Below are 24,501 nucleotides of genomic sequence, written 5' to 3'. Positions count from 1 at the left end.
CTGGTCAACACTATTTCTGGAAGGAACCAGCTCCCAGAAATGGAGAGTCATCTCCCCGCTTCCTCTGGGGGACCCCCGGCACCCTTCAGCTCCGTGAGGAGACCCAGGAAGAAGGCTGACGGGGGGGGGCCTTCCACCCCACTCAGGCTTCCGGACCCGGGTTCGAGGGTGGAAACGATAGGTCGGAACCTATCCAAGAAGCCTCAAAGGAACGGATGCTTCCCTGCCCTGTTTCTGTCTGATAAAGGCTATCATCCGGATGTCTTCCCCTCCCCGGCCCGCTGGGCAGCAGAGTCTATTTCTGAGCGGGATTCTCCCCTTCCAGAGAACAGTAGGAGGGATATAGAGAAGACTTGAGGGAGGGCAGCTGAGAGGCTTGGGTTCCCTGGAGAGATGGGGACCAGATCCTGCTGTCCCCCAGACAGAAAGATGCGCATGAGATTACAGGCGGGGCATCAGGTCTACAGTTCGACTTGTGGTCAAATGTGTCATTTGGTAGCTTGGTGTGGAAGGACTCCCCGACCTATACCTATATTGTACACTCCCAAGCCCTTAGCACAGTGCTCAGCACACAGTAGGTGCTCAATAAATATGACTGACCGATTGACCCCCATTCCCTCGCCTCGCACCTAGTTGGCACCTAATGAAGGGTTATTTTTTAAGTAGTATTTAAGTGCTTCCTATGGGCTAGGACTAAACACCAAGATAGATACAAGGTAGATCGGATACAGGGCTCGCAATCTTAATCCCCATTTTTCAGAGGAGGGAACTGAGGCACGGAGAAGTGAAGTGACATCATCCAGCAGACAAGTGGAGGAGCAGAGATTAGAACCCAGGCCTTTCTGACTCCCGGGCCCGTGCTCTTTCCACCAGGCCATGAGTAAAGGATCATGCCAACGGCGGAGGCTCAGAACAGTGCTCAGCAGGCATTCAGTACAGGACCTAAACGGAGGGAGAGCAGCCCGTTGATGGCACAAGTTTCCTTTCGGAGCCCGCTCTGGACGTCCCACTCTGGGCATCATCATGATCGCTGGGCCGACGACTTGAACCCTTCCAGAATTCCAGGGGGTGTCCAGACCGTGCTCAGTTGGGTTGTGGGAGACTTCTGGTTTTGGGGAGTTGGGGGGGGGGTGGTTTAATGGTATTTGGTAAACACTGTTTAATGGTATATGCCAGGCACCGTTTTAAGCTAATCAGGTTGGACACAGTCCATGTCCCACACGGGGCTCACGGCTTTAATCCCCACTTTACGGATGAGGGAACTGAGGCTCAGAGAATAATAATAACATTATTATTATTAATAATAATAACGATGGCATTTGTTAAGCGGTTACTATGTGCAAAGCAGTGTTCTAAGCGCTGGAGGGATACACGGCGATCCGGTTGTCCCACGTGGGGCTCACAGTCCTCATCCCCCTTTTACAGATGAGGTAGCTGAGGCTCAGAGAAATGACTTGCCCGAGGTCACCTCGCAGACAAGTGGCGGAGCCGGGATCAGAACCCAGGTCCTTCCGACTCCCAGGCCCGTGCTCTAGCCGCTGGGCCCCGCTGCTTCTCTGGTCGGGGGTCAGTCCCCGAGCTCTGACCCTTCTCGTTTTGGCAGCGAGCCCAGGGAGGCAGAACGTGGCTCGGAGTAAAGATTTGGGTGGGCCGTGAGGGTGGCCCCCATCCCTGCAGCTGGCCAGAGGTGAGAGGTCAGTTAACTCAGCTGTGCCGGCGGGGGCCGGACTGGTGACAGACAGGAGCCACCTCCCTCCGTGAAAACATGAGATCGGACCCCAGATGTTCCAGGGAATTCCGGGCCCTTGGAGGGAGACTTTGGGAGAAGCAGCGTGGCTCAGAGGACACAGCCCGGGCCTGGGAGTCAAAAGGACCTGGGTCCTCATCCTGGCTCTGCTGTGTGACCTTGGAAGGGCCACTTCACTTAAATAATAATAATGTTGGTATTTGTTAAGCGCTTACTGTGTGCCGAGCGCCGTTCTAAGCGCTGGGGTAGACACAGGGGAATCGAGTTGTCCCACGTGGGGCTCACAGTCTTCATCCCCATTTTACAGATGAGGGAACTGAGGCACAGAGAAGTTAAGTGACTTGCCCACAGTCACACAGCTGACAAGTGGCAGAGCTGGGATTCGAACTCATGAGCCCTGACTCCAAAGCCCGTGCTCTTTCCACTGAGCCACGCCTCGAGTATCTCATCTGTAAAATGAGGATGAATAAGAATGATGATGGTATTTTGTTAAGCGCTTGGCAACGTTAATGCCGTAACACCGTCACAGTGCCCATGTGCCAGGCACTGTACTAAGCACTGGGATGGATACAAGCAAATCACGAGCCCCCCGACTTCACCTCCCCTCTGCTAAGCCCCCTTTCCCTCCGCTCCTCCCCCTCCCCTCAGCACTGTGCTCATCTGCTCGTTTGTATATATCTTTATCACCCTATTTATTTTGCTAATGAGGTGTACATCCCCTTGATTTTATTTATTGCTATTGTTTTTGTCCGCCTCCCGCGATTAGACCTGAAGCCCGTCCATGGGCAGGGATTGTCTCTAGCTGTTACCGATTTGTCCATTCCAAGCGCTTAATCCAGTGCTCAGCACAGAGTAAGCGCTCAATAAATACTATCGAACGAATGAACGAGGGGAGGGGACCGTGTCCAACCTGATTACCTTTCATCGAGCGCTTTCATCGAGTGCTCTGCGCTCAAGGGATACGATTGAAGGAACCTACCCAGGCGTAGGGGCTTGGCACGGAGCGCTTAACAGATACCACAGTGATTACCATGCTCTTCGTGGGCGGGGAAGGTGCCTCTTTCGTGTCAGATTTTCCTCTCCCGAGCGCACAGTGCAGCGCTTCGCGCACGGTCGGCGCTGGGGAAGTGCGATTGAAGGAGCGAGGGAATGAATGATGGTTACTTCCCCCCTAGGCCACGTTGCTTCTCCCACTGTGTACCTCGTTCGGGTGCGGGCCGGGCCTGTTTTCCCCGGCGTTGCCATGGCGACCGGGGATGGGTGGGGAGATGGGGGGCTGGAAGGGGGAGGGTCCGGCTGGCCGGGGCCGAGCCCGGGACCGGCCGAGCCGCGCCGCCGTCAGGATGTGACATCACCCACCGGGGAGCTGGAAAACCACCGGCTCCGCCCGCCCCAGCCTCCCGGAACCGGCCACGGACACCACCCGGGACGGACCGACCCACGGACACCCCGCCCGCCCCCTCCTCGCCGCCCGGCTCCCTGCCCGGCCCGCCCCCAGGCCCAGCTCTGCTCCCTGCGCTCTGCCCCCTGTCCCACCTCTTTGTCCCCCTGCCCAACGGCGCTCCCCCCGTCCGACCTCTCTGCCCATCTGCTCTCCCCCCATCCGACCTCTCTGCCCCCCTACCCAACCTCTCTGCCCATCCGCTCTCCCCCCATCCGACCTCTCTGCCCCCCACCCAACCTCTCTGCCCATCCGCTCTCCCCCCATCCGACCTCTCTGCCCCCTGCCCAACCTCTTTGCCCCCCTGCCCAGCCACTCTCCCCCACCCAGCCTCTCTGCCCCCCACGCAACCTCCCTGCCCATCCACTCTCCCCCTATCCAACCTCCCTGCCCCCTACCCAACCTCTCTGCCCTCCCACCCACCTCTCTGCCCATCTACTCTCCCCCCATCCAACCTCTCCACCCCGTTCTGCCCCTCCACTCTCCCCCTTCCAGCCCCCGGGCCCCTTGGCCATCCGCTGTGCCCACCGGCCCCGGAGGACCCCCTAAGACAAGGTAAGAGTTTCTGGTCCGGCTCTCGGGTGGTCCCCGAGGGTGGGGGGACCCCCTTCCCTCAGACATTTTCTGGGGGTCAAAGCTGTGCCTTCCATCCGGGGAGGTGGAGATGGAAACGGGGGTCTAGGGTCAGAGATTGCTTCTACCCCCACCCCAAGGGGGGCGGTCCCTCTTGTTGCCCCCTGGGCCGCCGGGTTCGGGAGGGTGGGGAGGGTCTCAGGGGTGGGTCCAGAGGGTCCGGAGACCAGGGGGCGGGGATGAGGGGTTACCCTGGGTGTCTCGGTTCTGGAGGGATGGGACTGGCGCGTCTCAACTCGAGGCCTCGGGATTTCGGGGGGGAAGTCCGCCGCTTCCCCACCCGAGGGCCTCTGGGTGGAGGGGGTCCCTGGCCATGCCCCCTCCGTCCACACCCAAGTGGGGAAACTGAGGCCTCGAGGACTGTGACCCTCCCCGGGCTCCCTCATGGATCAGTTGAGGGGAGGGGGAGAACAGGGACTCCAATCCCCGGCCCCCGTTTCTGGTCCGGGGCTCTGACCGCTGAGCAGAGCTACCTCTGTAGCCATCCAGGGCGCTTTATAAAGTCGCCCCTGGCCCTGCTCTCTCCACCTGTAGAATGGGGGCGAGGGCACCTGTCCCCACCTCCTCCTGGGGGCCACTGTTCAGGGAGGGGTTTGCCAAGTCCTCCTTTCCATCCTGGAGTGGCAGGGGGGCGAGGCGGCGGGGGACCTAACCAGGACCTGCAAGGGAATACGCCTGTTATATCGTACTCTCCCAAGCGCTTAGTACAATGCTGTGCACACCGTAAGCACTCAAGAAATAGGATTGACTGACTGACCTGTCGAGACCGGGGCTTCAGGGTGGGGAGAAAGGAGGGAGAAGGATCAGGGGGCCCAAAACAAGGGGGGGTCCCTGTTGGTACGGGATCCCGTGGGCCTCCAGAAGTGGCCACAGAGCCCCCACCCTCCCAATCCCCCTGCCCCTCTCCATCCCTCCTCCTCCTCCCCTCCTCAGCCCTCCCAGGCCCTTCAACTGATGATCTCTTATCTATCCCAGCCCTTAGACCAGTGCTTGACCCTTAGTAAGCACTGAACAGATGCCATTATCATTATTATCATGTGTCAATCGTAATTATTGAGCGCTTACTGTGCGCAGAGCACCACGCTAAGCGCTTGGGAGAGTGCAACGTAACGATATAACAGGCATATTCCCTGCCCGTAATGAGTCTACCGTCTAGACGGAGAGACAGGCGCTAATATAAATAAATAAATAAATAAATCACAGATATTCGAATAAGGGCCGTGGGCCTGAGGGGGGCAGGTCAAAGTGAGGCAGAAGGGAGTGGGAGAAGAGGAAAGGAGGGCTTAGTCAGGGAAGGCCTCTCGGAGGAGTTGGACCTTCGATAAGGCTTTGAAGTCAGGGAGAGTCACCGTCTGCGGGAAATGAAGAGGGACGGGTTTCCAGGCCAGAGTCAGGACATGGGTGAAAGGTCAGTGGTGACATAGATGAGATCGAGGTACAGTGAGTAGGTGGCATTAGAGGAGCAAAGTTTGCGGGCTGGGTTGTAGTAGGAGAGTAGCGAGGTGAGGTAGGAGGGGGAAGGTTGATTGCTTTAAAGTTGATGGTGAGGAGTTTCTGTTCGATGCAGAGGTGGATTGGCAACCACTGGAGGTTCTTGAGGAGTGGGGTAACATGATCCAGGGAGGAGAGTGAAGTACGGACCGGAGTGGGAAGAGACGGGAGGCTGGGACGTCAGCCAGGAGGCTGATACGGTGATCGAGGCGGGAGAGGAGAAGGCAGAGATTGAATATGTGGTTGGGAAGCAGCGTGGCTCAGTGGAAAGAGCCTGGGCTTCGGAGTCAGAGGTCATGGGTTCGGCTCCCGGCTCTGCCACTTGTCAGCTGTGTGACTGTGGGCAAGTCACTTAACTTCTCTGTGCCTCAGTGACCTCATCTGTAAAATGGGGATTAAGACTGTGAGCCCCACGTGGGACAACCCGATTCCCCTGTGTCTACCCCAGCGCTTAGAACAGTGCTCTGCACATAGTAAGCGCTTAACAAATACCAACATTATTATTATGTGGTTGAATGAGAGAGGAGACAAGGATAATGCCAAGGTTATGCTCCTCGTAGGCAGAGCACGTGTCTACCAACTCTATTATATTGTTATATTGTACTCACCCAAGCACTTAGTACATGGTCTGCACACAGTAAGTGCTCGATAAAGATCATCAACTGATTGATTGGCCCTCCGTCCCAGCCCTAAGGCCAGGTGGCCAGATGGTGAGCGTTTCCTCGGCCTTTGCTGCAAAATTCAAAGGCTCGCGGTCAAGAGAAACCTAGGTCCAAAGAGAGGGACGGTTGGTTAGGGATGGAAGAGCAATCAAATCTCTCTGGGATCTAAATCCCCCAGCCCCCTCTTCTGTCACTGGCCAGCTGGGTAGCCTTGGGCAAGTCATTCATCTCTCAAGGCCGCAGTTTCTCTCTGGGTCTGAGCGGGGTGGTGGAGGGGGAGCCAGTCCAGTCAGAGAGATCCCACAGCGATTTCCCACCACCCCTCACCTGGGTACATAATAATAACAGTGATAGTAATAATACTTAAGCACGTACTGTGTGCCTACCACTGTACTAAGACCTGGGGTAAGTATAAAATAATCAGGTCAGACACAGACCCTATCCCAGGTGTCTAAGAAGGAGGGCCAACAGGTATTGAATCCCCATTTGACAGATGACGAAACTGAGGCTTGTGGCGTGGCCGGAATTAGAATCCAGGTCCTCCTGAGACCCAGGCCTGTGCTCTTTCCACTGGGTCACGCTGCTTCCTAGGACTTCTTGGGGCTCTTGCCACCGAAGGAGCAGGCTGGGAAAGGGGGATGTCCTAGCCAGAAGGAGGGTCTGGGATGGAGAGAAGCAGGAACGGTCTGGGGTAGAGCTGGGCGGCAAGGGTCAAGTCGAAGAGGAGGAAGCTTAGGCTTCTCTCTCCCCTCTAGACTGTAAGCTCATTATGGGCAGGGAATGTGTCTGGTATAGTGTACTCTCCCCACTGCTTAGTACAGTGCTCCGCATCCAGAAGGAGCTCAATAAATACGACTGACCGACTGACTTCAACATGGGAGTGGAGGTTGCCGGCTCCCGCCTGAGGCCATGGCTCCTGTGGCCTGGGAGCGGCCGGGGCTAGTGAGACCATGAGGGGAACAGAAAAGGGAAAGCAAAAATAAATATTTTCTCTTCAAAAGGCCAGCCCGAAGCACCACTCACCCTTCACCCTCAGTCAGCCTGAGGGTCTGGGGTCTCTGGCAGCCGCCCCTCAGGGCTGGGGGGCGGGCAGGGCCTGGCCTGGAGAGTCCAGTTGTGCCCAAGGGAACGCATTTCTGAATGCATGCACCCACACAGCATGTACACAGGAACATGCGTGCACACACATATGTGCACCCCCCCCCCATGCTTGCTCACAACCCCTCCCTCCTCAACCTTGAGAAGCCGCATGGCCCCGTGGAACGAGCCCGGACCTGGGAGTCAGAGGAGCTGGGTTCTATTCCCACCTCTGCCAATTGCTTGCTACGTGACCTTGGACAAGTCATTTCACTTCTCTGGGCCTCAGTTCTTCTGTTCCCCTTCCTACTTAGACTGTAAGCCCCGTAATAATAATAATGTTGGTATTTGTTAAGCGCTTACTATGTGCAAAGCACTATTCTAAGTGCTGGGGTAGATACAGGGTAATCAGGTTGTCCCACACGAGGCTCACAGTCATAATCCCCATTTTCCAGATAAGGGAACTGAGGCCCAGAGAGGTTAAGTGACTTGTTCACAGTCACACAGCTGACAGGTGGCAGAGCGGGATTCGAACCTGTGACTCATGAGGGACAGGGGTTGTGCCCAACCTATTTAACTTGTATCTACTGCAGCGCTTAGAACAGTGTTTGACACATACTAAGTGCTAAACAAGTACCGTAAAAAAACCCAACTAAACGAAAAAAAAACCCAACGCAGAGGATGTCTCCCAGGCGGGCCTTCCTCCGGCCGAAGGATCAGACAAGGAGATCAGTCGATCAATCAATCCATCAGCGGTGTGGCAGGCTCCTTGTGGATAAGAAATAATAACGATGGTCCGTTAAGCGCTTACTATGCGCCAAGCCCTGTACTAAGCGCTGAGGTGGAAACAAGCAAATCGGTTTGGACGCAGTTTGGCTGGATTGGTATTCCCCAAGTGGCTCGCAGTCAGTCAGTCTTATCTAATGAGAGCTTACTGAGTACAGAGCACTGGGCTAAGTACTTGGGAGGGTACAATAGAAAAATATAACGGACACAGTCCCTACTCACAACGAGCTTACAGACTAGAGGGGAAAACAGACATTAGTAGAAATCACTAAATTAAAGATATGGTCATAAGTGCTGTGGGGGAGGGGGGATGAATAAAGGGACAAGTCAGGGCGACGCAGAAGAGAAGGGGAGCGAAGGAAAAGAGGGCTTAGGGAAGGCTTCAATAAGGCGCTTCTATTGCCTTATTGGCAATTAGCCCTATTTATTGAGCACCTCCCATGTGCAGAGCACCTCACTAAACACTTGGGAGAGCAACCGCCTTCCCTGCCCGCCGGGAGCTCGCAGTCGAAGGCGGAAGGTGGAGGGAGAACCAGGAGGCGGCAGGGAGCCGTACGTCGGGGTGGGGGGCGGGCAGCCGGAGGGGTAACGTCCGAGGCACAAATGAGGGTGTCCAGGGACCTCAGTTCCGCCCGGAAGAAAGGAGCCGAGGACTGAACCCGGGCTCACAACACTCATTCATCCATCCCGGATCGTGAACGGGGGAAGGCCGGCCGGCAGGGAACAATGGTGGGAAAGACGGAGTGGAAGTGAGTGTCTGCCTCTGTGTGTGTTTGTGCATCTGTGTGTATCTGTGCGTGTGTGTGTATATGTGTATAAGGAGGGGATGTTGGAATCGCCTCTGTTTTCCTACGACTTCCCACGTCCCCACCTGGCTTTGTTTGTTATTGTCAGGGAACTTGTCTACTAATTTTTTTTTTTAAGGTATTTGTCAAGCGTTGACTATGTGCCAGACACCGTCCTAAGCTCTAGGGTCTAGCAACTAGGCCACGCTGCTCCACACACCAGCTCTCCCTTCACCCCTGCCACCTTGCCAGACAACGATGATAATAGTTCTGATTAATCGTTTCCTCCGACCTAAGCACTGGGATGACTACAAGGTAATCAGATCGGACGCAGCCCCCGACCCACAAGGTGGTAGGGAAGGCAGGGATACAGGAGCATTATCCCCATTTCACAGATGAAGAAACCGAGGCCCAGAGAGGGGAAGTCATTTGTCCGTGGGTCAACCGGCAGGCCAGGGTCCCGGGTCCCGGGTCCGCCACGTGTCTGCTTTGTGACCTTGGACGACTCACTTCATTTCTCTGTGCCTCAGTTATCTGATCTGTAAAATGGGAATTGAGACTTTGAGCCTCACATAGGACAGGGACTGTGTCCGACTCGATTTGCTTGTAACCACCCCTTCACTTAGTACGGTGCCTGGTACGTACTGAGCGCTTAACAAAGACCATCATTATTATTATTATTATCATAGGTGGGATTGGTCGCCAAGCCTCCTGGCCACCCCACCCTGAGCTCTTTCCATGCCGTTCCTCGGTCTTGTTGGGGGCAGGAAGGAGGCGTCGATTTCCAGAATCCCCTGGGAATTCCCAAAATTCCTCTGGAGGGATTTCTCCCATCCAGAGCTGGGGATGGAGCAGGTGCTGGGCCTGGCAGACCCCTCCCCGGCCCCAGTCCAGCAGTGGGCGGACGCTCGGGGAGGAGGGTGTTGGGGGGCGGGCGTGCTCCGATGGGAAACGGGGGGAAGGGTGGTGGTGGGGCTGCGGTCGGGGGGCGCCCACGGGGTTCCCACGCGGGTGTTTTTGGCAGAGGAAATCAGAGTTTCTCTTCAAAAGTCCAGGAGGAAGTGGGATAGAAAGCATCAGGCCACCTCCCAACCTAGAGTGAGCCGTCCAGTTTTTTCTGCCTTCCTCGTGACCCCGGCCCCTGCCCCCGCCAAGCTGATTGCGCTGCTGGAGAGGAAATACCCCCCCACACCCCCCCAGCCCCAGGCCTCCAGGCTCTGCGCCAAGGGGAATTAACCCTCCCGCCACCATCACCGCCCAGGCAGCTCAACCCAATCGGCCCTGGCGACGGCCGGAGCGACCCCCGCCCCACCCCCCGAGGATGGTCTCTGGTCACCCGCTCCCTCCCTCCTCCTGGGCGGGAGGTGGGAGGCCCTGTGGTGCACTGACCAGTCATATGTCCTAGCCTTTTGGGCTAGAGGAGGCCCGGGGCCAACTTTCCAATCAACCGGTGACCTTTCTGTTCAACCACGAGAAGTAGCGTGGTCTTGGGGAAAGAGCTCGGGCCCGGGAGTCAGTTAATCGGATTTATTGAGCACTTACTTGTGTGCAGAGCACTTTGCTAAGCTCTTGGGAGAGCACAGTACGACAATAAACGGACGCATCCCCCGCCCGCAAAGAACTTACAGCCTAGAGGGGGGAGACCTGGGTTCTAATGCCGGCTCCACCACCTGCCTGCTGTGCGACTTTGGTTAAGTGACTCTGCTTCTCTGGGCCTCACTTTCCTCATCTAGAAAATGGGGATTCCATACCTGAACCCCCTCCTCCTTAGACTGCGAGCCCCACGTGGGACAGGGACGGAGTCCGACCTGGTTATCCTCTATCTACCTCGGGGCTCGGTTCAGTGCTTGGCACACAGTAAGTGTTTAACAAATACCGCAAGTATCACTATTATCATTATTATTATGAATTGAGTGCTTCCCGAGAGCTAAGCACTGTAGTAAATACTGGGAGGAGGGTGAATACTAATACTCCTCAAGGAGCTCCCAGTCTAATGTGGCTTTTTCCCTCAACCAGGGACCCCACTCTCTCCCCACAAACCCGCCTGCGGGAGAGAGTAAGTGCCAGGGAGCACTGTACCCTCACAGGAACAGAAAGTGCAAACCGATGGCTCGTCCAGAGACTTGGGCTGCGTCACCTTGGATAAGTCCTTGCTCCAAGCAGCGGGCCTACTTGATAGAGCCCAGGCCTGGGAGTCAGAAGGACCTGGGTTCTAATCCCAGCTCCGCCACTTGTCTGCTGAGTGACCTTGGGCAAATCACTTCACGTCTCTGGGCCTCAGTTCCCTCATCTGTAAAAGGGGGATCAAGACTGGGAGCCCCACGGGGGACGTGGACTGTGTCCAACCTGATTAGCTTGCTTCTATCCCAGGGCTTAATACAGTGCCTGGCATGTACTAAGTCCTTAATAAAAACATAAAAACGAAGCAGAGAAAGGACTATCAGATGTGGCGGTGAGGGGGTGGGGTTCAGTTACAGGGCAAGTTTGCACAGTCTCTGCCAGGTGTGTTTTGACTTTTCCCGTTGCGGCTGCGGTCCTTGATCCCCGGCTGGACTGTCCTTCTGAATCAGGACAAAAAACGCCCACACGGGCTCCTGCCTGGTAATAATGATAATAATAATAATAATGTTGGTATTTGTTAAGCGCTTACTATGTGCCGGGCACTGTTCTAAGCGCTGGGGTAGATACAGGGTCATCGGGTTGTCCCTCGTGAGGCTCACAGTTAATCCTCATTTTACAGATGAGGGAACTGAGGCCCAGAGAAGTGAAGTGACTTGCCCACAGTCACACAGCTGACAAGTGGCGGAGCGGGATTCGAACCCATGACCTCTGACTCCCAAGCCCGGGCTCTTTCCACTGAGCCACGCTGCCTGCTAGATGTGGCCCTCGGCTAGGGCCGGAAGGCCGGAGGTAATCCCAGATGGGCAGGAAGCACCGATGTCCCAACATTCCCGAGGGATCTCCCCACGTCCCTTGGGCAGCCGGCTGGCCGCCACTTGTGTCCCTTCTACGGATGAGGAAACCGAGTCCTGACACCTTGGCTTAGGTCCCTCTGGGATTTCAGAGGAGACTAGAGACAAGAGAAGCAGCATTGCCTAGTAGGAAAAGCACGGGCCCGGGCGTCAGACGGACCTGGGTTCTAATCCTGGCTCCGCCACTTGTTTGCTGTGTGACCCTGGGCAAGTCACTTCACTTCTCCGGGCCTTAGTGACCTCCTCTGTAAAATGGGGATTAAGGGTGTGAGCCGGATGTGGGACAGGGACTGTGTCCAATCTGATTTGCTTGTATTCCCCTCGCAGCATTTAGTACAGTGCCCGACTCATAGCGAGCGCTTCGCAAATACCAGAATGATTATCATTATTGTAGGGGGTCTCCTCAGAGCTCTGTGGATAATGGGGTCCCCAAGTGGAAAATCTTTGGCTGCGGAGAGAGACAGAGAAAGGGTGCGGGGGGGTGTGGAGGGCAGATCCAGGTGGGGCCACACAGGTAGACCACCAGACGCCTCTGGCCGTGAGAGTTAAAATCATTTTCCAGAGGAAAACAGCCGCCTAGGATCCACGGCCTCCCGACCGAGGACGGCATAGGAAGTGGGCTGACACTGCAGCGGGACGGATTTAGATTAGCTTCCTGGCCCCGGTGCTTGGGCGGGGCTGGGTGCCCCCTCTCTCCGGGGGACCCCCGGGGCCAGCCCACCATGGAGGCAATGCAGCACCGTGCCCTCTCAAGCGTTTAGTACAGCGCTCTGCGCCTTCAGGCAATATTATTGATGGTCTGGTGCGGGGAGGCCCTGACTTCCCCAGTGCTGAGGATTCTCCCCACCCACACGTGAGAACGTGGGGTCTCCCTGAGGAAGGGACTTTTCTCCGGCCCTGGGGGAGAAGGAAGGGCGAAGTGCAGATCGCTTGTGCTTTAAGCGCCGAACTGGAAATTCCCACCTCCGGTCCCCCCAGGCCTCCCCTCCCCCTGCCTCCCCCCCAGCCTCCCCCACTTCGTCCGTCCCCTCCCCCAGCCTCTGAGGAAGAGGAAACACCCCCGCAGTCAGTCCACGGCCTTGCGAGCGGCCCCGCCGACACCTCCGCGGACTCGGTTTTCTCGTCCGAGAAATGGGTAGATCTGTCCCTGGGCCCTCGGCCCTCGCCGTTGGGCTCGTGGGGGCGGATCTGCGATAGGCTCGGACCTTCCCAACAGAGACACCGGCCGATCGCCGACGCTCAGGGGCCTGCTGGAGGAAGGGAGCACTTCTTCCCCTGTGAGGGGAGCACCGGGGAGCCCGTCGTAGAGGGAGCTGCGCCGCCAGGAACACCAGCACCAGAGGAAGGTGGGCAGATTCATGGATGAATATCCACGTGGGGTCACTGGGTGAGGGTCGGGGGTGTCTGATGTTCCGGGCTGGGTCACTGGGGGAGATCCCGGCTCCACCTCTTGACTGTTGTGTGACCTCGGGCAAGTCACTTCACTTCTCTGTGCCTCAGTTCCCTCATCTGTAAAATGGAGATGAAGACTGCGAGCCCCATGTGAGACAGGGACTGTGTTCAACCTGACTAGCTTATATCCACCCCAGTGCTTAGTACAGTTCCTGGCACATAGTAAGCGCTTTCTTTCATTCATTTATTGAGCGCTTACTGTGGACAGAGTACTGTACTAAGCGCTTGGAAAGCACAATTCAGCAAAGAAATAGAGACGATCCCTACCCAGCAATGGGCTCACAGTCTAGAAGGGGGAGCGGTCTAGAAGTGGAAGTGGATGGGCGCTAAAACAGCACAGTTATTATTAATTATCATTATTATTTGAGCATGAGGAGACGTAGCTAATTTTACTGGAGTGGGGGGGAGTCGGAGATGAAGGGGGATGAGCTGGGGAAGGGCTCAGGGCTGCAGGCCTCCGGACCCAGGTCGGATAGCCGGGGGCCGTGTCGAACAAGGGCTGAGAAGGTCGAGAAACGGGGAGCAGGGTTGGAAGGGGAAACACGAACCTCGTGTCCAGAGAAGCCCCCTCCGACCCTGGCTTCCCCTCCTGGACCCTCCTGCAGCCCGGGCCTGGGAGTCAGAAGATCACGGGTTCTAATCCCGGCCCCGCCACTCCTCTGCTGTGTGACTTGGGTCAAGTGACTTCACTTCTCTGGGCCTCAGACCTCATCTAGAAAATGGAGATTGAGACCGGGAACCCCAGAGACAGGAAACGTCTCTAACCCGATTTGCTTGTATCCACCCCAGCGCTTAGTACAGTGTGTGGCACAGAGAAAGCGCTTAACAAATACCATAATTATTATTACTCTTGTTATTCCTGTTGCCATGGGCTTTCCTCCGGTCTCCTTATCGTGTTTATCTCGGTCCCGGTGGGATTCCCGAGCCCGGGTTTGACTTGCCGCCGCCCCAGCCCTGCCCCGCGGACCCATAGGGACCCCCTGGCCCCGATCCCCGATGGGGGTGGGGAGTGAGGGAAGGAGAAAGAACATCGGGCGGAAAGCCAAAGTGAAATCAGGCCGTGGTGGAAAGTGATGGTGAGGCTCCGGCCCCTCATTCCGGTTTCTTTTTTCTGCGGGACGCAGTTCGTCTGCACCTGCCGAGCTGGGAGCCTGGGGAGGGGCAGTCGGGGAGAATGAGGAGGGTTGCGCTGTCCTCCCCGCTCCCTCTCCTCCCCATCCCCACCCTAGCATCTTGCCCCGACCCACCCCCTCCCAACCCGCTCCTGGCCCCGACCGGCTAACCTGGTCATGAGAAGCCGTGGAAAGGGCCCGGGAATCCGAGGATCTGGGTTCTAATCCCAACTCCGCCACTTGTCTGCTGTGTGTCCTTCAGCGAGTCACTTCACTTCTCTGTGCCTTAGTTCCCTCATTTGTAAAATGGGGAATGAGACTGTGAGCCCCACGTGGGGCAGGGGCCGTGTCCGATCCGGTTTGCTTGTATCCACCCCAGCGCCTAGTGCAGTGCCTGGCACACAATAAGTGCTTAACAATACCAAAATTATTATTTTTATTAATAATCCTGGCTCTGCCAATTGCTTCCTGCATGACCTTGGGCAAGTCACTTAACTGCTATGTGCCTCTGTTCTCCTAGTCTCCCTCCTCCTTAGACTGTGAGCCTCATGCGGGACAGGGACTTCGTCTGATCTAATTAACTTGTATCCACCCCAAAACTCTTCGGATACACCACCAGAACGATCGCAGATGGAGAGCAGGGCGTTCTGGGAGAGATATGTCCGTGGTGTCGCTCTGGGTCGGAAGCGACTCAACGGCGCAAGACAAGACCCCAGCAGTCAGGACACTTAGTAAACGCTTAACAAATACGATAGAAAAACGAATAACCAACCCCCCGATGACTTCTTTGTCTTCCAGGCAGGCCTCATGTCCACCCCAGCCTAGGCGCCCCTCGCTCCGGCCCCCGAGGACCCTCCCCCTCCCCGCCCCACCATGGCCCTCTGCCTGAAGCAGGTGTTCAACAAAGACAAGACCTTCCGCCCTCGCAAGAAGTTCGAGCCGGGCACCCAGCGCTTCGAGCTCTACAAGAAGGCCCAGGCCTCCCTCAAATCCGGGCTGGACCTCAGGACCGCCGTCCAGCTGCCCCCGGGCGAGAACATCAACGACTGGATCGCCGTGCACGTGGTGGACTTCTTTAACCGCATCAACCTCATCTACGGCACCATGGCGGAGTTCTGCACCGCCCTCAGCTGTCCGGTCATGGCCGGAGGGCTCCGGTACGAGTACCGCTGGCAGGACGAGCACCGCTACCGGCGACCCGCCAAGCTACCGGCCCCCCAGTACATGGCCATGCTCATGGACTGGATCGAGACCCTCATCAACAACGAGGAGATCTTTCCCACCCGCGTCGGTGAGGGGTCCCCCGGGGGGAGCGGAGCGGGGTGGTGACGACGTTGTCCCGGATCCAATCGTGGGGGGTGCGAAGCCCGGCCAGGACCCGGGAGGCTCCGAGAGGGTAGGGTCGATCGATCAATCAGTGGAATTTATTGAGCAGTTACTGTGTGCTGAGCGCTTGGGAGAGCGCAACGCACAACCCAAGTGGTAGACCTGATCCTGACTTCAAGGAGCTTACGGTCTAGAGGAGAGACGCCACATCGGGTTTCTGAAGGCTGTCGGCCCCAGCCCCGCCCCAATCTCTCCCTAAAAATCCTACCGTTTCTCATTCATTCATTCAGTCGTATTTATTGAGTGCTGACCGTGTGCAGAGCACCGTATTAAGCACTCGGGAGAGTCCAATATAACAATAAACAGGACTCATTCCCTGCCCGCAGTGACTGTATGGTCTAAAGTGATAGACGGACATTAATAGAAAGAAAGAAATTAGAGATAAGGACATGCGTGCTATGGGGCTGGGAGGGGGGTGAATAAGAGGAGCGAGTCAGGGTGACGCAGAAGGGAGCGGGAGAAGAGGAAAAAGGGGCTTCGTCAGGGAAGGCCTCTTGGAGGAGATGGGCCTTCGGGAAGGCTTTGAAAGGGGGGAGAGCACTCCTTTTGCCTCCCCTCCCCCAGAAGTGTCACCGCAGAGCGCAGCTGCTGACAAGTGATTTGGGAAGAGGCAGGGGAGAGGGGCTGGATCAGGGAAAAGTTTCTCTCCTTCTCCCTTCCCCCCACCCACCCCCTTTATCTTATCAGAGGCCCACAGCCTTCCCTGCCCTCCTCCCCCCCCCACCTCCACCCGATTTTCTGTGGGAGCGCTCATCTCCGTCTCCGATAAGGCTTGGCTGGGCCCCAGCTCTCCGGCCTCGCTTGGGGAGGAGGCCAGGCAGGTCGGCGGAGATGGTACTTTTCATAACCCGCCAGGCTGTGTGGCCGCTTGAGATGCAGCGTGGCCTAGTGGTTAGAGCACGGGCCTGGCAGTCGAAGCTCCTGAGTTCTAATCCCAGCTCCGCCACGTGTCTGCTGCGTGAGCACGGGCAAGTCACTTCACTTCTCTGGACCTCAGGTCCCCCATCTGTAAAACGGGGATTAAGACTGTGAGCCCCATGTGGGGACCGCGTACAACCCGCTTAGCTTGTATTCACCCCAGCGCTTAGTGCAGTGTCTGTCAGGTGGTACAATTATTATTAGTGATATTATTGTCAAGCAGCCACTGGACTGCCGTGTGACCTTGGGCAAGTCACTTAAATTCCCCGTGCCTCAGTTTCCCTCATCTGCAAAACGGGGATTAAGACGATGAGCCGCACGTGGGAAAGGGACTGTGTCCAACCCGATTAGCTTGCATCCACTCCAGCGCTCAGTACAGTGCCTGGCCCATAGAAAGCTTAACAAATACCATTTAAAAACCCCCCAAACTTTCCACCTTTATGCTGAACTCCTTCCCTTTAGCCAACACGCCCCCATAGCCCTTTTCTGGCTCCTGAGGAATGCGTGGCCTGCGCACCATTCTTCTCTAAAGGGGATTCCAACCATCGAGGGAGCCCTTTCTGCCTGGGAAGGATTGTGTGGAGGCAGGGGGATGGACCAGATGACCTCTTCAGGGTCGTCCCCTGGCTTTGATGGTTGTGCGTTCTGTAGCGACCTCTGCTGTCCACCTCGTTTAGGACACTATTTCCAGGCTGAAAACAAGGCGAATAGCTGGGTAATAACAATAATAATAATAATAATTAATAATAATAATGATGGTATTTGTTAAGCGCTAGGATTGGATACAAGCAAATCGGGTCGGACCCAGTCCTTGTCCCACATGGGCCTCCCAGTCTCCATCCCCATTTTACAGACGAGGTAACGGAGGCACAGAGAAGTGAAATGATTTGCCCAAGGTCACGCAGCAAAATGGCGGAGCCAGGATTAGAACCCATGACCTTCTTCTGACTCCCAGGCCCGTGTTCTATCCATTAGAGAAGCAGCAAGGCTAAGTTGATAGAGCTTGAGTTTAACCTGCTGGGAGATAGAGGCCCCGGGATAAGCTGGATCTGGGTCTCGGCAAAGCAGCTATCACAGGCCAAGAGTGAGAGGGCAGGGAGTCAAAGGACCTGGGTTCTATTCCTGGCTCCACCAACCATCTGCTGTGTGACTTTGGGCAAGTCATTTCACTCTTCTGGGTCTGTTTCCTCGTCTGTAATATAAATATTCAATAGTATTTACTGAGCGCTTACTATGTGCAGAGCACTGTACTAAGCGCTTGGAATGTACAAATCGCTAAGAGACAGTCCCTGCCCTTTGACGGGCTTACAGTCTAATTGGGGGAGACAGATAGATAAGAACAATGGCAATAAATAGAATCAAGGGGAAGAACATCTAATTAAAACAATAGCAAATAAATAGAATCAAGGTGATGTACATCTCATTAACAAAATAAATAGGGTAATGAAGATATAGACAGTTATACTATTGAATGAATGAATGAACACCCGTTCTCTCTCCTCCTTAGACCGTGAGCCCCAAGTCGAGAAGCGACTCTGCCTGACCTGATGATTCTGTATCTGCCCCAGTGCTTAGTAACGTGCTTGGCACATAGCACTTAAATACCACAGTTATTATGATGATAATAATGATGGTATTTGTTAAGCACTTACTATGTACCAAGCACTGTCGTAAGCGCTGGGCCCTGTTCTAAGCACTGGATTATCAGGACTGGGCGGGGGAAGAGGTGAGAGGAAGGAAGGAGGATAAGGAAGTCGGATACTTGTGGGCAGAAGTCATGTCCGTCAGGTCTATTGTATCGGATTCTCCCAAGCCCTTAGAACAATGCTCTTCACACTGTTAATTTAAGCATTCCCCTTCAGAGGAGCTTTCTGGTGGGCAGTGAGACCCAAGGGCCAAGGGGCAGTGTGGTCTAGTGGGGAGAGCATAGGCCTGGAGTTAGGAGACCCGGTTCTAGTCCTGGCTCTGCCACTCGCCTGCTGGGTATCCTCAGGCAAATCGCTCAACTTCTCTGAGCCTCCGTTTCCTCATGTGTGAAATGGGGAAAACAAGTCGGGCTCCTCCCCACCTCTCCGTGTTGTTGTGAACTCATTGATGTGGAGGCCTAAAGAAGCGCCATAAACTCAAGAGGTCGTTATCCTCATTAAGGGGCGGCTCACGGAGCTCAGGAGGCGGAACGATCAACAGGAAGGAGGAAGTAATTTGGGCCGAGCCTGTACTCCGTGGTGGCCGTAGCCAAGGCAGGTCAGAGAGGGGGCAGCCCCCGCCCTCTGGGAGCTGACGATTTTCGGCCAAGGGTTCCGGTCCCGGGAGCCAGACGGTGGGAGGCCCAGGTGGCTGAAGGTTGGGTTGCCTCCAGTTCGTTCAGTCGTATTTATTGAGCGCTTACTGTGGGCAGAGCACTGTGCCAAGCGCTTGGGAAAGTACAATAGAACAATAAACAGACACATTCCCTGCCCACGACGAGCTTTACAGTCTTTTGAGGGGGCTCAGTCGGGACCAAGGTGTGCAGAAGATCTTGGGGAGGGGGCGTCAGGAGGCGGAGGGGACTCCTGACGGGTGCTGCCCTCTCGCAGGTGTGCCCTTCCCCAAGAACTTCCAGCAGGTGTGCACCAAGATCCTCACCCGCCTCTTCCGCGTCTTCGTCCACGTCTACATCCACCACTTCGACAGCATCATCTCCTTGGGGGCCGAGGCCCACGTCAACACCTGCTACAAGCACTTCTACTACTTCATCCGCGAGTTCAGCCTGGTGGACCACCGCGAGCTGGAGCCGCTGGTGAGACCCCCCCCCTCCCGTCGTGAGACCCGAGCCCATGGAATTCGGGGTTCCTCCCTTGGGTCACGGGGCAGGAGCCGGGTTTGTCCCGTCCCGACATCGGTGCTGTGAGGCCAGGGCTCTGTCGGGGAAGCCGTAGCAGCCGGGGATCGAACTCCACCCTGGGTCCCTTCCCCTCCAGGATGCCATCCCCACCCCCACAAACATCTCCTCTGGGGTCCTGCCCCCCGCCCGGAGCCCTGTGAAGGCTGGGGGAGCAGAGGGGTGGGAGCAGCATTCATTCCTTCGTTCAGTCATATTTATTGAGCCCTTACTGTGTGCAAAGCACTATACTAAGCGCTTCAGAGAGTACAATAGAACAACAAACACATTTCCTGCCCACATTGAGCTCACAGCAGCTCTGGTTTCCAGCTCCCTGAAGTGGACAGGGCAGGGCGCTCTTCCTTCTGCTCTCTGAGCTGGTGTTTCTGAAATGTTTCTGGGCCTGGGGTGGAAGATTGGGACACCCTAGAGGGGAACGGTCTCGGCCGGGGTCGGGGGTGGCGGGCAGATTCGGACCTCTGGCCGGCCGGGTGCCCACCTGACAAGCTGCTGGTCTCCCTCCTTGCAGAGAGAAATGACTGAAAGGATCTGCCACTGATGCAGTGGTATCTGTGGAGCATCCAGAGTGGGTCCTGGACCTCAGCACCCCCTGCCAACCCGGAGGAGGGTAGGGGGGCCGTCCTGGACGTGGACAGAGCCTTGGGACTCCTCCCACCACTGCCATCGGCTTCGGCCCAGCCTCCCTCAGGACCAAGAGCGGTTGGGGGCCGGGGGCAGTCGGGATACCCCGCCGGAGCTTCTCCCCGCCCCAGTCAGGGTCACCCTGAGCCTCAGGGCCCTGGACCACCATCCCCCAGCCCTCAGTGAAGCAGCAAGGGGGTCGCTGAGGACAGACATCATGGGGCTTCTTCCTTCCCTGGGCAATCTTCCCTTTTCCAAGGTTTGTGGAAGCAGTGGGAGACGGGAGCCTGGCGGCCCTGGTTGTTTGGACCAACAGTAGTGATTTGGGGAGAGCCTGGGTTTCCAGCCTGAGACCGGGGCCCCGTCTTCCCCCCAGTTTCCCCAAGGACCACCCAGGCCTGTCCTACTTCCCTGCACTGAGCCACTAGTGATGCTGTGAACCCCTGACCCGTTGCTGCGGAAACCAGGCCAGGGGACAGAGCCAGGGCTAAGAGCCACCTCCCCCAGCCCAATGGGGTGGTTTCTGAACGGTCCAGCTCCATCCCCTGGAGCCGAGCTCCGAGCAACTTGCCAAATCCTGGGGCGGGTGGGGACCTTAGAGAGGTCATTTTGTATCTCCCCCTGCCTCCAGTCAGAGTTGCCCCTAACCATCTCCAGCCAGAGGAAGAATCTCTCCTGTTTCTTGTAACTCTGGGAAGACAGTGCCTTGGCTTCCTGAGTCACCCGTCTCCCAGAGAGAGTTCAATCTTCCATCTGAGCGTCAGGGAAGAGGTCAGGCTTGGCCCAAACCTCTCTGGCTCCTGTTTTGCCACCTGAACGTCTGTGGAGGGAGGAAAAACCACTTGGCATTGATGAGACTACACTCCAACAGTCCCCCCTGTGGGCTGTTGAGACGCCACCGGATAAAGCAGTGACTGTTGGGCCGCCCCCTGGCCAAGTGGTTCCTCCCTGGTCCTCGATTTCAGGGCTGCGTGAAGATATCTCGAGGCCGAGAGAAGGGATCCCCGTTTCCCTCACAAGAGACCTCCGTCTACCTTCCCCCCAGGACCGATCCCGCCCTCGGGAGTGTTCCCTCTGGATCCTGGGATCGGCAGATTCCAGAATCAAAGCCGGCCCTGAGGAAGGAATTGCCATCTCGATCCATTCCTGTGGCAAGGACTGGGTCCCTGCCTGGCTCTGGGCTGGCTGACTGACCGAATCGGGGAAGGGGAGACCGCTGGGTGTTGGGCCCCGGCCGTAGGTGGACCGGCAGGAGCACGGGACACACGTCCGGCCTCGGTTCCCACAGGCCGCATGCACGCTTATTCTAGAAGCCAGCAAGAGTCTGCAGCTGCAGTGCAGCAGAACTACAGCGGTACCATGATAACCTAGACAGGACTCCCCTTTCGCTCTGGGGCCTCGGTCCCCGGCCCATCCCTGCCCATACCACCACCAGGCCTCCCACTCCTCCTTCCGGCGACACCTGCCCCACCGTGGCTACGTAGTCTTCCTCAGGACTCGGCCCGGAGACGCGTCCCTCTGGAGAAGTGATGGAAGCCAAACCCTTCTGAGCCTCAAGACTCGGGCTGAGCCGACGGCCTTGTTTCTGAGCCACCGTGGCACCCGTGTGGCGATCCCTCTGGCAGCCAGTGCAGGGTCCACGTTCTTTTGACTGTGCCGTCCCTGCCCCACTGTGTCGCGGCTCTGATTGGTGCTCCAGGACTTATTCCGGGTTGGGGGTGGGGGGCAGGAGGGAGAATCTATTTTGATTATGCTGAGATGTATTTTTTTAAAGCCAGAGAACAGACGAGGTGAGGCCCCATGCTGCCCTTGGCGGAGTCGAAGGCGTGGGTAGGTTTTTGGGTGCTGTCCGATTAAAGTCCCAGGGGTGGGGATGCGGAGGGCGGGGTCGATGGATGGGTTCTGATTTCAGTGGGGTCCAGGCAGAGTGTATCCCCTGGGGCCTGCAGCCACCCTCACCCCCGACAGGTAAATACACCCACTTTCGGCCATGGGGTAGGATGTATATTCAGTTGTTGATTCTGTCACTTTATCCTGACCCACTTGCCCTACTCTTTTTATATCCTTGTCCTTCTCCCTGCTCCCTCGATTCGAAAATCCATTCCATGGTAAACTCTTTGAGGGCAGGGAACCTGTCTTTTGCCTCTGTTCTCCTCTCCCAAGCACTTAGAACAGTGTTCTGGGCAGGGTAGATTTTTAGCAGATAGCGTTTATGGAGCGACTGGTCGTGGCAGGGAGGGAATAGCTATCCTATTCCCCTTTTACAGATGGGTAAACTGAGGTCCAGAGAAGAGAAACACCTTGCCCAACGCCTTCCACGGCAGACAACTGACTCACGGGTCATATTTATTGAGGGCCTCCTGACGGCAGAGCACTGTACTGAGCACTTAGAGTACCACTGAGTTAGTACTACAGTTAGTAGACGTGATCTCTGCTCTCAGGGGTTTATAGTCTATTAAGTGCAGAGAACTGTCCTGAGCACTTGGGAGAGTATCATAAACTTAAAATCACATCTCCTCCAAGAGCTCTCCCAAATTAAACCCTCTTTGCCCCTATTCTCTCTCCCTTTTGCGCCTCCCTAACACTTTGATTCGTACCTTTTAGTCAACCCACCTTCGGCCCCCTGGCATTTGTGTACATATCTGTAATTTATTTTAAAGTCCATCTCCCCCTCTAGACTGCCAACTCCTTGTAGGCAGGGTACATGTCTACCCACTCTGTTGTAATAATAATAATAATGGTATTTATTAAGCGCTTACTACGCATCAAGCATTGTTCTTGGACTCTCCCAAGCACTTAGTACCGTGTTCTGCACCCAGTAAGCACTCAGTAAATACAATTGATTATTAATGTGCAAGTAGCCCGAGGAGACAAAAAAAATTCTGTGGCCTCGGCCCACATAGGAGGGAGACCCTGAGGGAAGGACAAGAGGGGAAAAAACATCTTGGGTTCATCTCTCCCTCGCCTTGACCATCCCCACCCCCGGCTTTCATCTCTGCAAAGATGCCTGTCCAGAATCCACATTTCTGGGAGCATAAAGTCTCTTCCCCCGTACCTTAGTTTCCCCTGTGGGTTGAGGAATGTGGTCAGGATGTTCACTGAAAATTCTCCAGGGAGGGAATTTTCCAGCTTTTGGTTTCCTCTCCCACATTTAGGGGTTGATGTGGGGAGTACAATTATAATAATGATGACTAACCATGAGGCTGAAAGACAAATGCGCTTTAATTACCTTTGGAGAAGCGCTTGGAGAAGCGTAGATGAAAGCGACCGCGGGAATCCAGATCACATTGGGATTATGTCGTTCACTACATGTCCCGGCCTTCCTCCTCCTGTCTGTAAATTATGCCATGACTGTCTCCCCGGCTAGACTGTAAATTCCTTGAGGAAAGGGATCACATCTGTCAACTACTTGCCGTCTCCTATTAGCTTAGTATAGTTCTCTGCTCACAATTGGCATTCAGTCCAGGGTTTTGCACCCTCTAGAGTACTCTGCAAACAGGAGGCATCCAGTACAGCACTCGGCACACAGTAGGTACCCCAAACAGCACTTTTTTGCCCAAAGGAGATGCTCCGTAAATATCAGATTGATTGGACTGTGGAAACAGGTGTCTGAGGGATGAAAACCAAAGGCCCTTTGCCTCCCAAGTCTTTCCAACTGTTTTTCCAGGATTGGGTACGAGGGAGAGAGATGAAGGAGGGGAGAAGGATGTAGGAGTCAAAGACGGGTGGGGGGAACACATCTGAGAATTTGGGGTTAAAAAGATTTGAGCTGCAAAGGTGCTTGGGAGAATGGGGAGGGGTCATTAGAGAGAAGAAATAACCCTGGAGATTTGGGGGTGCTGTGGCATTAAAAGGATCATGATAAACCAAACAGCTTGTCACTTTTCTCAATCCTTGCTGCCTAGTGGCTAGAGCACAGGCTCCGGGGGTCAGAAAAACCTAATTTCTAATCTCATCTACCCCACTTGTCTGCTGTGTGGCCTTGGGCACATTACTTCACTTCTCTGTGCCTCAGTTACCTCATCTGGAAAATGGGGATTAAGACTGTGAGCCCTATGTGGGACATGGACTCTGTCTGACCTGATATCCTTGTATCTACCCCAGCGCTTAGAACAGTCCCTGGCACATAGTATGTGCTTAAGAAATGCCATCGAAACAAAATAATAGACTGTGAACCCATCATTGGGCAGGGATTATCTCTATCTTTGCCGAATTGTACATTCCAAGAGCTTAGTACAGTGCTCTGCACATAGTAAGCGCTCAATAAATACTATTGAATGAATGAAAAACCAAAGCGGTCTCAGCTGAGTTGATTCTGGTTTCTCAGCTGGAGGCAAAGATCCAGAAGGAAAACAAAAACAGAAAACAATGAGCTCAACAGCAAGGACAATGAGAACAAGTGCCTGAAAAACAAACCTAATTTCGCTAATTACCTGTTCCTTCTGTCTAATTCAATTTCTGCCCCAAGTTGAGAGAAATGTTGATTTCTCTGATGCCTCGGGAGAGCTAAGGAACTTAGGAGTCATTAAAGGAATCA

General features: G+C 55.5%; 1 protein-coding gene across 1 annotated transcript; it reads left to right on the top strand.

The window, feature by feature from the left end:
• Positions 1-3,618: 3,618 nt before the first annotated feature.
• MOB3C (MOB kinase activator 3C) lies at positions 3,619-22,046 on the top strand. The gene is made up of 5 exons (XM_007661887.3): positions 3,619-3,743; positions 12,811-12,940; positions 14,957-15,449; positions 19,039-19,241; positions 19,852-22,046. Exons 3-5 carry the CDS (start codon positions 15,032-15,034, stop codon positions 19,879-19,881), a joined length of 651 nt encoding a protein of 216 aa, XP_007660077.1. The 5' UTR covers positions 3,619-3,743; positions 12,811-12,940; positions 14,957-15,031; the 3' UTR covers positions 19,882-22,046.
• The last annotated feature ends 2,455 nt before the right edge of the window (positions 22,047-24,501 follow it).

Source organism: Ornithorhynchus anatinus, chromosome 18, assembly GCF_004115215.2.
Source record: "Ornithorhynchus anatinus isolate Pmale09 chromosome 18, mOrnAna1.pri.v4, whole genome shotgun sequence".
NCBI classification, from domain to species: domain Eukaryota; kingdom Metazoa; phylum Chordata; class Mammalia; order Monotremata; family Ornithorhynchidae; genus Ornithorhynchus; species Ornithorhynchus anatinus.
This window is presented reverse-complemented; position numbering and strand designations above follow the sequence as displayed.